This window comes from Mixophyes fleayi, chromosome 9 (assembly GCF_038048845.1).
Source record: "Mixophyes fleayi isolate aMixFle1 chromosome 9, aMixFle1.hap1, whole genome shotgun sequence".
Taxonomy (NCBI): domain Eukaryota; kingdom Metazoa; phylum Chordata; class Amphibia; order Anura; family Limnodynastidae; genus Mixophyes; species Mixophyes fleayi.
The window spans coordinates 89488400-89501640 of NC_134410.1; the positions used below are offsets into that span (position 1 = coordinate 89488400).

General features: G+C 41.7%; 2 protein-coding genes across 3 annotated transcripts in view; one reads left to right on the forward strand and one right to left on the reverse strand.

The window, feature by feature from the left end:
* Positions 1 to 11180, reverse strand: part of LOC142100818 (tumor necrosis factor ligand superfamily member 10-like) — an 84369-nt gene extending 73189 nt beyond the window's left edge. For both annotated transcript variants that reach the window (XM_075184651.1, XM_075184650.1), the window contains exon 1: positions 10695 to 11180. In XM_075184651.1, the coding sequence (XP_075040752.1) occupies positions 10695 to 10922 (228 nt within the window). In that variant the 5' untranslated portion in view covers positions 10923 to 11180. The remainder of the gene's footprint in view (positions 1 to 10694) is intronic.
* Positions 1 to 13241, forward strand: part of LOC142100820 (adenosine deaminase domain-containing protein 2-like) — a 1209653-nt gene that overhangs the window by 1096653 nt on the left and 99759 nt on the right. The window lies entirely within an intron of this gene.

Below are 13241 nucleotides of genomic sequence, written 5' to 3' on the forward strand. Positions count from 1 at the left end.
AACAACACTGCCAATATAGAAAGTCTCTTGAAGTAATCCAGCATGAGATAACACAGTCAATGATGGCAGTAGAGTCAGCAGATAGTACACTCCAGAGGAGAACCAACACAGTCCAGCAAGGTATGCAATACACAGCACAGTCAATGGGAAGTATGCATACCGTGGTTCAGGAGAAGGCAGTCAGACAGGAGTGCAGAGATACCTGAAGGGCAGGAGGCCAGCAGGATACAAGTCCCTGGATGGGTGAAGCGGGGGTCTAGCAGGTGCAGCGCACAGGTAGGTAGACCAGCAGGGAGCACAGGAAGGCGTGGAGAGCGGATCAGCAGTAGATGGATGAGTAGTGCTGAGAAGTAACAGCAGCGGGTCTCTGCGGGAACACGGAGGTAACCAATAGCAACCAGCAGGTGCAGTAACGATGGGACCCCGGAGCAGAGTTGAACTGGAACAGATGATCACGGAGAGTAGCGGGTAGCAATAGTGGCAGCAGACTCAAGGAAACACGGTAGAGTTGACAAGGACTGAAGACTGAAGCGCACAGAGGCAGCGGATAGGAATCAGCTAGCAGTCACGATGATGAAACACAGACGAGTTGCAGGTTGAAGACTGTAGTGCACGGAGGCAGCGGATAGGAATCAGCCAAACAGTCACGATGATGAACCACAGACGAGTTGCAGGTTGAAGCCTGTAGTGCACGGAGGCAGCGGATAGGAATCAGCTGGCAGTCACAATCATGAACAGGTGAGTGGATGTGGTTGAAGCCTGTAGTGCACGGAGGCAGCGGATAGGCATCAGCTAACAGTCCCAATGATAAATGGTAGAGTTGAAGTGATTAGAAGACTGTAGTGCACGGAGGCAGCGGATAGGAATCAGCTCACAGTCACGATGATACAGTAGATGGTAGAAGTGGTATGGGAACCACAGTAGCAGAAGTGGTTTGGAAACCACAGAGGTAGAAGTGGTTTGGAAACCACAGGAATCAGCAGGGCTGAATAAACAAGGAAACACAGGAACACCTTCAGAGACTCATGGGGAATGAGACTCCAAGATCAGGCAATGTGGTGATGACCACAGGTGCTTAATATAGGGAGGTTGCCTGATCTGCCAATTAAGTTAAAGGAACATACACTGGAGGTATAGAAAGGGCTGCGCATGCGCAGTCCCTCAGGATGGAGGACGGCCACGGTTCCTAAATGTCCGGGAAGAAGCACTCACAGTCCGGTGAGTGACAGTCTCCATGTTTTAAGTAATTTTGCATTTTGCGTGAGATCGGTAAAAATACCGATCATATATAATACCGCTTCATGTATAAGAAGGTAAGTATAATTCTACGTGCAATTCTTAAAAGCGGTTATGATAAAATTGCTGAATATCAACTATTGTATATCGATACTTCACATGGGCAGATGTTTAAACATCCAATCCTTTTAAAAGTTTTCCTATTGGTTTATAATCTTCATAATAACCGTCATAAACATTTTCTAGTTCCCATATGTATGTAGTTCCTGGATCAGGTCTGATATTTCATCTTATTCGTATCATCAAACTATATCGTAATGCCTCCATATATCATCCAATTTACTTTTTACATAGGATCAATAGAGATGACAAGCATATATAATGTACCACTTGGTATATTGATCAATTCACGTAATTATCCGATAGTTCTTAGTGGGGATTTTATGATGATAACGATCCTGCTGAACATCAGCTATAGTCCATCAATTCCTCATATAGGCTATTGGGTGACATACATTAATAAAGAATCTTGTTCTATACGAAAGGAAAAAGTTTTACTGCCATGTATGATCAAATAAGGGCAAATTATACTAATTATTAATTATTAGTGAAAAGAGGGGGTGTTGTAACACTTACTGTTATTTTGCGTAAGGTCTGGTATAGGAATTATGATCGAAATAGAATTATGAAATGTGTATCTACAGAGTGGTTACTATGATTACGAAGAACCAATAAAAAGCCTTTAAAAGTACTTAATATCCAAGCATTTGTTGATTGGTGCAAAAGTCTAAAGCCAAACACGAGTAGCAATATGATTGGGTCTTTATCCCACATGATATTAAAATAGCAAAAGGACAAGGATTGGTTACGCACTTTATAAATCTAAATTATTTTTGCCTCATGGGCACAAATTTCCAAAGGCTAAATATCGGTGTTTCATAATGACAATATATATCTACTAGTTGAACATATGAAGACATTACCATATGGCTTGATGATACGAACAAGATGAAATGGTAGGTCCGATTCAGGCATTATAATCGTATGGGAATTATAAAATGCTTATTTATATAACGGTTATTATGAAAAATTCGAATTATAAAAGAACTATATGTTTAAACATCTACCTATGTGAAGAATAAATATATCAAAGATGACATTCAGCAAGTATAATTCTACCATAATTTCCTTTTAATAATTGCGTGCATACTTATATACTAACCTGCATCATACATGATCGATATTTTTCCAATCCTATGCAAAATGTAAATTGCAAGATTTATGGAGGCATTATTATACGTCTTAATGACAACAAAATGAAAGATTGCCACAGTAATCAGGATTGTAATAGAATCACAGAATGTTTATCCACATAGTGGTTACCGTGACTACGAAAGATCCAATGGTAAGTCGTTTGAAAGGACTGATTGTCTAAGCACCCGTTGATTGGTGCAAGAGCCTAAAGCCAAACACGAATAATAATACGACTGGCTCTTTATCCCACGTGATATTAAAATAACAATAGAACAAGGATTGGTCACACACTCTATCAATCTGATTACTTCTGTCTGATTGGAGCAAATCCTTAAAGGCTAATTATCGTTGTCCCACACGGACAATATATAAGAGCTGTCAGCTCAGTTCTTGCCCGGCCACGATTAAGCACACACAGCGAAACACGCGTCGGCGTTTCGCTGGATGCCTTCACAAACCATATTATATTTTGAATGAAAATATAGCTATAGCTCCAAACAGACCCCAAGCTAGTTGGAGCTCTAGCCAGGCAGGTAGCAATACACTTATTTATTTTTATACAGCATTAGACCTGCTAGGAGATTGAGACTTACCTTCCTGGAATTAACCCATTACCAGACGTGGTTATGGAGCTATTTATAGCTATATAGATTTGTGACAACTAGCATAGGTATAGTCCATCTCTGGAGATAGGCATTATGGAATTTAGTGATGCATCCAGCGAATTTTAATGAGCACATACTGTTTTTATAATAGGTATTTTATATTTCGCTGATTTATTCAGATAATAAAAGTTAAGTTTTAATTTATGTTGGTTCTACTCTCCTCTATATAGAAAAGAGAGTAACAGTGCACCTATTAAAGTCTTTCTCTTTTTTCGGTGTATACGAGCTATGCTACACCCCAAGTTATTGTCTTGAGAGAGAAATACAATAACTCAATAAGATTGACAGGAGGTCAAAAGAAGTAGATAAAGGTATTATGAGGATGAGTAAACAGGGCCATAACTAGGGCTGTGCGATAGGGGCGATCGCCCAGGGTGCAACGCTGTAGGGGGGGCGCAGTTTAGGAATATTTTAGGTTCATTTGGTTAAAATTGAGTGCTAGGGGGGCGGCATTTGTCTTTCTTGCCCCAGGTGCTAGAATTCTAAGTTACGGCTCTGTGAGTAAGAAATAAACTGTTTGTAGATGTGTTAAGTGCAGACATATGTGGAAGTCGCTTCCTTATTTACATATTGCAGAACTTTGTGGGTCATCAGGGGACAGGGATGGATGAAAATGTAGAATGCAGGAGCCAGTCTGTCAAATAAAGGAGCTTGCAGCAGTCAAGAAACAAGTGCAACCACTGACATCAATAAACATTACTCTAAAAATTTAGGCAGCAGCAGCAAGTTCTTTAGATGCAGTGGCTACTTGGTGGCTTTTATTTGTCCAGCCCTGTCGTAGGAACTTGGGAGAATTAGGCATGCACTTTCTATGTATATGGCCAAATAAACACAAAAACACACCTGGACATTCATTCCCAGTAGCAGAATGATGTCACACACTGAAAAAGTTTTGTATAATAACTATGTATCCCGCTTTAGTTTTGTACTTAAAATATGCCGCTGAGGTGCTCATGAGATTCAAAGGAGTATTGTTATCCTTTATTTATAGGGTGCCATAAATGATCTGCTGGTCTGCAGCGCCATACAGAGGGCAAATAACAAAACAGTATATGGTATTACAGGACAATAGGTGCACAGTATAGCTGGCGAGCAGAAGTCATAGGTAATAAAAACAGGAGGGAAGGGGATCTGCTCAAGAGGTTACAGTCTAAATGGAAAAGGGCAGATCAACGGTTGACACATGGTGGTCAGTGGTGGGTGATCTTGAAATCAGAAAGGAAGTGTTGAAGCAAGAGTTGGTAAGATGAAGGATGAATATCACTCAAACCTGGAAGCAGACTGAAGATGCAAGTAGCTCCGCATAGTTGCTATCGCAGTGCTGCTTCTTTCTCCCACTACATTACCTTTTCGTCTGTCTTCCTCATTGCTTCCTCAGCCATTCTAACAGCAGCATAGGAACCAACTGTGAAGCAGGTGCAGACACATTGTAGTGGAGGAAGCAATGAGTACTGCTAACTATGCTGTAGCAGCTTGTACTTTTGGACCATAAGACGTGCACACTTTTTACAGCACAATTTAGTGTTTTAAATCTGCGTCTTACGATAGGGAAAATACAGAAGGTTTTTATTGAAAAACTTAGTATATGCGGACTTCCAGTTTCAACTTATTCATTCCCCACACTCTTAATGAAAAATGTTATAGTATCAGGAGCAGCATGGCGGCTAAGTAGATAGCACTTATGCCTCATGATGCTGGGGTTATGAGTAGGGGGTGTGCACCGGGCACTTTTAGTGTTTTGGGTTTTGGGTTCTGATTAGCTTGAGGTTTTGGGTTCTGCTTTGTTTTGCCAAAACACCTGACAAAAGGTTTTGGTTCTGATTTAGGGTTTTGAGTTCTGATTTATTTTTAAAAAAGGATAAAAAGCGCTAAAATCCAGTTTTTGGGGTTTTTTTTACACTCCTACGCTATTATTAACCTCAATAACATTCAATAACAATCATTTCCACTAATTTCCAGTCTATTCTGAACAACTAACACCTCACAATATTGTTTTTAGTCCAAAACGTTGCACCGAGGTAGCTTTCTGGACTGCTTAGTGGAGTGGCCCAGGTACCCAATTTGGTACACAATACCGTCTATGACGACCGGAAAGTCACTTCCGGGGGCTCGCCGGCCGCTGCCATAGCAACGGCCAGACGCTCTTCTATCCAGCGCCGCGTCCCGGCATTACAGGGCAGCCGGGCGCGTGCACAACAACAGGGCAAGTCTGCAGGCTGATTAATTCCATCAGGAACAGCCTGTGGGCAATTTTGAGTACTGGGTTCTCATTGGTCTGGTTCAGTATTTAAGGCAGGGAGGACTTAGCCTCCCTGCCGGTTATAGCTTCCAGTTCCTGTGATGCTGCCTGCTGTTGTACTCCTGTACCTTTGGTGATAACCTTTTGGATTGATTTCTGCCGTGTATGACCTCTGCCTGTTTCCTGGATTTGCCTATTTGCCTGTGCCCTTGACCTACTGGCCTGTACCACTGTTTCTGCTGAATTGCCCGTGACCTCGACCCTTGGCTTGTTTCTGGACTATTCTTCCTAGCAAGTGACCTCTGACCTCGGCCTGACCTTTGGAACTGTTGCCTACCATTACCTCTGCTCCTGGGTTCCCCGCAGCTGATACACGCCACATGACCCTCTGTAGTCTGCAGCCAAGTCTGTCCCCACCACTAGGGGCTCCAGTGAACACCTGACTATAGAGTAGACTCCGGGTGGTGTTGTATTGGTTGGAGGGGTTCCTGACATTATAACCGGCCTAAAAATCTTTGGAGAATTCGCTTCAATGGAAGAAAACGGAGCGAACCTTTCTCCAGCTCAAGTTCTGGCAGGTCAGATCCAGTCCGTCTCACAAGTGGTCCAGAACCTGGTTCAACGCCTGTCTGTTCAGGAAGAGGTTATCACCAAAGGTACAGGAGTACAACAGCAGGCAGCAACACAGGAACTGGAAGCTATAATCGGCAGGGAGGCTAAGCCCTCCCTGCCTTAAATACTGAACCAGACCAATGAGAACCCAGTACTCAAAATTGCCCACAGGCTGTTCCTGATGGAATTAATCAGCCTGCAGACTTGCCCTGTTGTTGCGCACGCTCCCGGCTGCCCTGTAATGCTGAGATGCAGCGCTGGATAGAAGAGCGTCTGGCCGTTGCTATGGCAGCGGCCGGCAAGCCCCCGGAAGTGATGTCCCGGTCGTCATAGCGACGGCCGGGACGGAGGTAGGAGAGTCGCGTTTGTGAAAAATGTGGCAATCACAATGTTGCCTCACAGCTCTGGGGCCATGGGATCGATTTAGACCATGGTCCTATCTGTGTGTATGTTATTGTGGCCTCGCATGAAACAGTGAATTTTTGTTCTAATTATATAACATCACCTTGCAGTCCATTAATCTGTATATGGTATTTAAAATCATTCTTTAGCAAGCCTGTCTCTGAAATCTTTCTCTGTAGTATGAATATATTGTTGAGTGCAATCACTACTAACCAATATAGAGCAGCTTACCCAAGCTGTGGCCATTCAGTGCGGAGCCGCTTTGTATTGACTAAAATCTGACAGCAGCGGGCCTGTCATTAACATTGCGGCTCCTCGCAGATCATGTCATCGTACCAGATGTTTTGGGGTTTTTTCCAGTTTAGTGGCAAAGCTGAAAAAAGGATCCTCCCCAAGAAATTACATGACAAATAAAGGGGTGAACAAGAGTGCATGAGGAAGTCTTTAGTTTTAATAAAGTACTTTTGTCAGTATGTAGGTGTGTGTGTGTTTATTCTGCTATTTTTTTCCCCAGGTCCCAGCAGGCCCTGGATACCAGGGAATGCTGTTACTTGTAGTTCTACAAGTGCCAACAAGTTCTGGCAGTCATGGGTATGCTGACACTTGTAGTTCTACAAATACCAGCACCTCCATATAGTTTAGGCATGCTAGTACTTGCTAGGACCTGTAGTACACCAGCACAAAAATACTGATTTAACCATTTAAATTGTATTACCCCACATCCACAACGACCCAGGGGTGTTGGGAAGAGCCCTAGAGCTTTCAGCATTGGGGCTGTTTTCTTCTAGGAGGGAGCCCACATTTTTTTTATGCTCTGATCAGCTGGTTGACATTGTGGTAGGGGAACCCCATGCTGTCATAAAATCAAGCTTTACTCATACACACACATTTACTCTTGATCTATGCGACTCAGTATATAGGTGTAGATACGCTATTTTTGCATGCAACAATTTTAAGAATAAATTACGCCCATTTTGCGTCTAACTGCATCAGGCAAAATAACCCAAATTATTAACAATGATGGTTGAACTCTGTATTGAGGACATGATTAATTTATCTAAATATTTAATACTAGTTTAAAGCCTGTCATAATGACTGAAAAAAATCAAAGTAAGATCATGGGACCACAGTTATGAGCATTAATCTTGTTCGCTGACTTTGTAGGAGTTGATGTGATATTACCTCTGAGGAGCCATATTTGCATGGCAATGACAATCACGCTTGCATTCTGTTTGGTCATCAGCCTAGTTTGTCGTCTGGCTTTATCCCGGTCCGCCCTTCGTCTTTTTGCTGCTTCTTGCTGTGCAGCTACTCTCACAGCAGATATTTGCCTTTTAGATGGTATCACAGTTACACTTTGTTGCTTAAATTAATTAGTATATTCCTATTATTTTAACACTAAGTGCAAATAAAACAAAAACAAATGCAGCGGCCAGCAAAGGTCATTATAAATGGTAACTGCCACACAAAAAACCTAAATAAACCAACTAAAATAAGCCCAAGAAATTAGTAAAATCTAGTCAGAAGGAATAGTCAAGTGCTGAAAAGCGTCATTTGCAAACATTTTACCAAATTTGTTTGTGTGTTTTGTGTGTGTATTTATAAAGGTGAGGAGCAGTGATAGCCTGATAGATAGATAGATAGATAACCACACTTATATTTTGCCTTTTTCTCATCCACAGATGCTGCACGCATAGAAAAAAGCCTTGAGGAGAGACCGGATATGGCTTAGTCATACCTGGATAAATACTTGTCTACTGTTTGGAACCCCCGCTGGGATATCAGAGGAGAGGTCCAAACGGCAAGTGTGAGACGCATCTCATCGCGCAGCTCGTCCCAGTCATTTTGCAAGAAGAATGAGCAGGATACAGGAGGAATACATCCAGTTACTTATAAATTTGTTGCAGCAATGTCTTTTTAATTTTTATTTTTTGTGTAATTTGTTTTTATTGAAAGAATAAAGAAATATATACAGCAGATGAACTGAATACAAAAATGAATAACTAAAAGCTTCATAGTCCGTCAATCAATAGTAAATGACGCTTAGGATGAAGACAAACAAAACACAACGGACAAGAGAGAAGAATGGAAGAGGGGATATAGAGGAAGGGGAGGAGGATAAGAAAGGAAGAGAGTGGAAATGGGAGGGGGAAGGGGACTCCTCGCATCATGAAAGAAGTTTAGCTAGGATAAGGATGACAGACGAAAGTGCCTGCCTACTAGTGTGTCTACCCAGACAGTCCTCCAGCCACAGGAAGCAATCCACAGTCCATAAGAGAGCAGAAAACCTGTCTACCAGGTTTCTAATTTTAATCTTGCTACTATCTTAAATTTGAACAATTGCTAATTACCTTGAATTGTTTACTTAGGCAAGCAACACTTTATTTTTCTTTTTTTTTTTTACCATTTTTCATCCTGAATAGACTTATAGATTATAGACATTATAGAAATTTGAGACTAACTATATGACGTGTATCAAGAGACCAGTAAAAATTATTATAAAGTAAAATATGTAAAGAACACACAAGGCAATTTGCAATTGACCACTGGGATTTATTGTGTTTAAACAGCTTGTTCCAGAATGTAAAATGTCTACATGGATGTTCAATGGAACAAAAATACAATAGAAATATAAATAAAAAAACCAAAAAAGATTTCCAGTCCTGTTTGTTGTTGTACAGTATTGTAGACCTTTTGTATTACTAACATAAAGGGGCATATTTATGTACCACCACATTTTTACACAACCCCTTGCAATTCTTCTCGCAAAGATAAGGATTGAAAGTTCCTGTTAAGTTAAAAACTTACCTTTTCACTGCCTCTTCGTTACCCGAAGCTGCTGTGCGATCCACAGCAGCCTTGTGTGCATTCTTCGTCTGAATAACTTCGGGCATGCGCACAAACATCCCTGCACTTCACTGTTACAGAGTGGTGTGTGACAGTGCACATGCTCCATAAAGCTGTGCTCTTTGGAGCAGAGGTGAACAAAGCTGGCGTACATTACCGTATATGTAAAAGCATTTTCATTCATTGTTAAATTGCGGTACATAGCAGTCCTCATAGGGCCACATTTATCATTTAACGTTGAAATAGAGAAATGGTTATCAATCCTTATCGGACGGATAAGTATTGATTCATTTCTCAAATTTATCAAAACCGGAGTACAGAAACAGCAGTCCCGATAATCTGCTGTTTCTGTGAAAAAAAAAATCATACTTACCTGCCTCTTCGGAAGCGCTGTCTTCGGGTCTTCTCCTTACTCTTCAATTGCGCATGTCCAGTTCCAAGAACTGGACATGCGCACACAGATCCCCTCTCTGTCTCTGAAACGATAGTTGCAGAGAGAGAGCTGTGAGTGACAGGGAGGGATCATGTGATCCCTCCACACATGCGCTGTCCAGCTCTGCTCTCCGGAGCAGAGCTGACAGCATTAGATTTCCTCATGTACGCCAGCTTCAGCTGGCGTACATTAACATGACAAGTTCCCAAAAAAAATGTTTTTCGGGACTTGTTAGATTGCGGCCAGGAGCAGTCACCATTCTGTTGAATGGTGACTGCTCCCAAAAACGAAGAGGAGTGCAAAGCAGCAGATATCCATGATATCTGCTGCGATGCCCCCTTAATAAATTTGCGGAGGACACTGTGGGACCTTAATTATCCGTTAAAAGCACTATCGTGCTTTATTAAATATGCCCCATAGACATCTATGAGGACTGATATATATTACTAAAAAAAAGTGCAAAGTAGCAGATATCTAACATATCTGCTGTAATGCACTGTTGATAGATTAGGCACATACTTCAATTGGCGTCAATTCGAATTGACATGAAAATTAGGATTACTAAAGAGGCCCCAAAGTGCTGTACTTATCACTTCTAGAAATACAATATAAAACGAATATACAGCATAACAGTTCATAATACTGTACCACGAAAAATGTGTTGCAAAAAGTGGAAAAGGGGAGTGTAAAATCAAGACGTATGACATGTGTTATTGAATGGCAGGACCACGACAATGTGTAAAATCAGTGACAATGTAAAAAGGGGGTTTGACTTTCCCAGAATACTGAATAAAACATGGACCAATACACATAACTAAATAAAATATGTATTTGGAGTGTCACAGCCATCTAACCCTTTCATTGGTTGATTGCATAATGTACAAGGGACGCTTAAAGAGTTCATAGTTCACATTAAGATCATTAAAGCTCAGAAACATGGTAATTCATAGAAGCACTTTGAAGAACTCACGTAATCAACTGCAATTGATTAAGTATAAAATCTTACCTTGGAAATGGACCCGCTGAAGTAGATATACAGGCCAGTACAGCAGGCGACCTGCAAAACCACGAAGGCTAAGGCCACTAATAGCCAAAGAGGGCAAATCTCCCTTCTCAACAGTCCCTTCTCTCCAGGCTCTTTGCAACATACTTCCCCATCCCCTGCTCGGAGCATGGTTGCAGCAGAGTCACTGCTGTCTGTCCGATAATATTGCTGTGTGCCTTGATTTGTCATGTTGTTATAGTGACTGATTCTGCTTTCAGTTACAGATTCTCTATGAAACTGGGTACACTATTATCTCTATTTAATATCTTAGTTTTGGCTTCCTTTTTGTCTGGCTTTCTAACCTGAAATTCATTATCACTACATTGTCATGAACTTGCAAATCCCCTCCCTCTCTTTTTTTCTCTCTTCTTAAAGCTCCTTTTTTTTCAATCTCGACTTTATCTCCCCTCTAACTTTTGCAGCCAGTCTAGATGTAAACAGCAAATTCCGAAATAACTTGTCATGGGAAAGGGGAGGGAACAGATTTATTTTCTTTCTTTTTCCTGAACGGAGGTATTAAAAGAATTAGCTCAACCCGCCCTGCTTTGCCTCAGTCCAAAGTCACAATACGGGTTTTACATATGTGATAATAAATTAGAAAGGTTACAAGTGCAAAAGTTTAAGCATATAAATACGAGGCTGACGTTAGCTTCTTATTCGGCCAGCTTCTTATTCACTTCTTCTTTTTCACCTGATTTCATGCCCTAATACATGTTGGGCTTGGCTAAATACTATTGCGATTTGTGTAAGGGACCCTCTTTAGTATCAATCTAATGTGAAATCAGTGACCCAACTTGATTTAATCCTTTAAAAATAAAGTTTTCTGAATAAGAAGCTGGAGCATGAATAAGAAGTGGATACAAAGTTGGCTGAATAAGACGCTAACTTTAGCCTGGTCATGTAAATACATGTTGTTTTATGTAAAAGAATTATAAATATATTGTTTCAAGAGTATATAAGAGCTTGATATTTGAGATAAATATATAATCATGGAGCCTTCTAGAGATCCCCTGCATAATATGGAAAATCTTCTGCTGACCCACTGCACAATACAGAGAGTCTTCTTCCACTGACCCCCTCCACAACACAGAGAGCCTTCTAGTGTCCCCCTACACAACACAGAGATTCTTCAACTGACCCCCTATACAATAGAGCGAGCCTTCTACTGATCCCCTAAACGAAACAAAGAGCTGTCTAGTGACCCCTGCACAATAGAGAGTCTTCTTCTAGTGATCTCTGCACAATACAGAGAGCCTTCTAGTCACCCCTGGACAATACAGAGAGCATTCTAGTCACTCCTGGACAATACAGAGAACCTTCTAGTGACTCCCTGCACAATACAGAGAGTCTTCTTCTAGTGATCCCTGCACAATACAGAGAGCCTTTTACTGATCCCCTAAACAAAACAAAGAGCCGTCTAGTCTCCCCTGCACAATACAGAGTATTCTTCTACTGACCCCCTCCACAATACAGAGAGCCTTCTCGTGTCCCCCTACACAACACAGAGAGTCTATAACTGACCCCCTATACAATAGAGAGAGCCTTCTACTGATCCCCTAAACAAAACAAAGAGCCGTCTAGTGACCCCTGCACAATAGAGAGTCTTCTAGTCACCCCTGGACAATACAGAGAGCATTCTAGTCACTCCTGTACAATACAGAGAACCTTCTAGTGACTCCCTGCACAATACAGAGAGTCTTCTAGTGAACTCCTGCACAATACAAAGACTGTTTTAGTGACTCCTTGCACAATACAGAGAACCTTCTTCTAGTGACCCCCTGGATAATATGGAGAACCTTCTACTGATCCCCTACACAATGCAAAGAGCTTTCTGGTGACCCCTGCACAATACAGAGAGATAGTACTTTATACTCATGTAAAACACTGACAGTTGAGTTATACCCCATTCATACTGCACCAAAATCCCGGGTTTTTGCCGGGGCGAGCTCAAACTACCAGGGTCTTGGTGCAGTATGAATGGTACAAGTCCAAAATCCCGGGTCTTCAACCCGGGATTTATCGAGGGGTAATTCCCGGGTCGGACCCGGGTCTCCTGCACTATGAATGGTGCGGTTGCACAGAAAACATGCTGATTGGCTGTCTGCCTGTCTCTGGAGGATGATGTCATCGTTGGAAGCCCGTGGAACATTGTAGAAGCTTTTTAGGAGAGATGGTGGATGGTGTACTCAACATCAAGCTGAAGCAGAAACGTTTTTTAGGGAGAAAATTGCTTTTATTAGTTTACAAAAACAGTGTTTATTTACAGCAATTATGACACACTGGATGGAGGAAGAGGTGCGTGAGCTGCTGAATGTTAGAGGGGAGGAAGAAATTAGAAGGCAAGTGACTGGGACTGTGAAGGATGCCACAGTGTACTACAACATCGCCAAAATACTCACACAACGTGGCATAAAGAGGACACAGCAACAAGTCCTGAACAAATTGGAGTCCCTGAAGAAGCAGTACACTAAAGTCCATGACGACAACAGGCGCAAAAGTGGCGCTGAA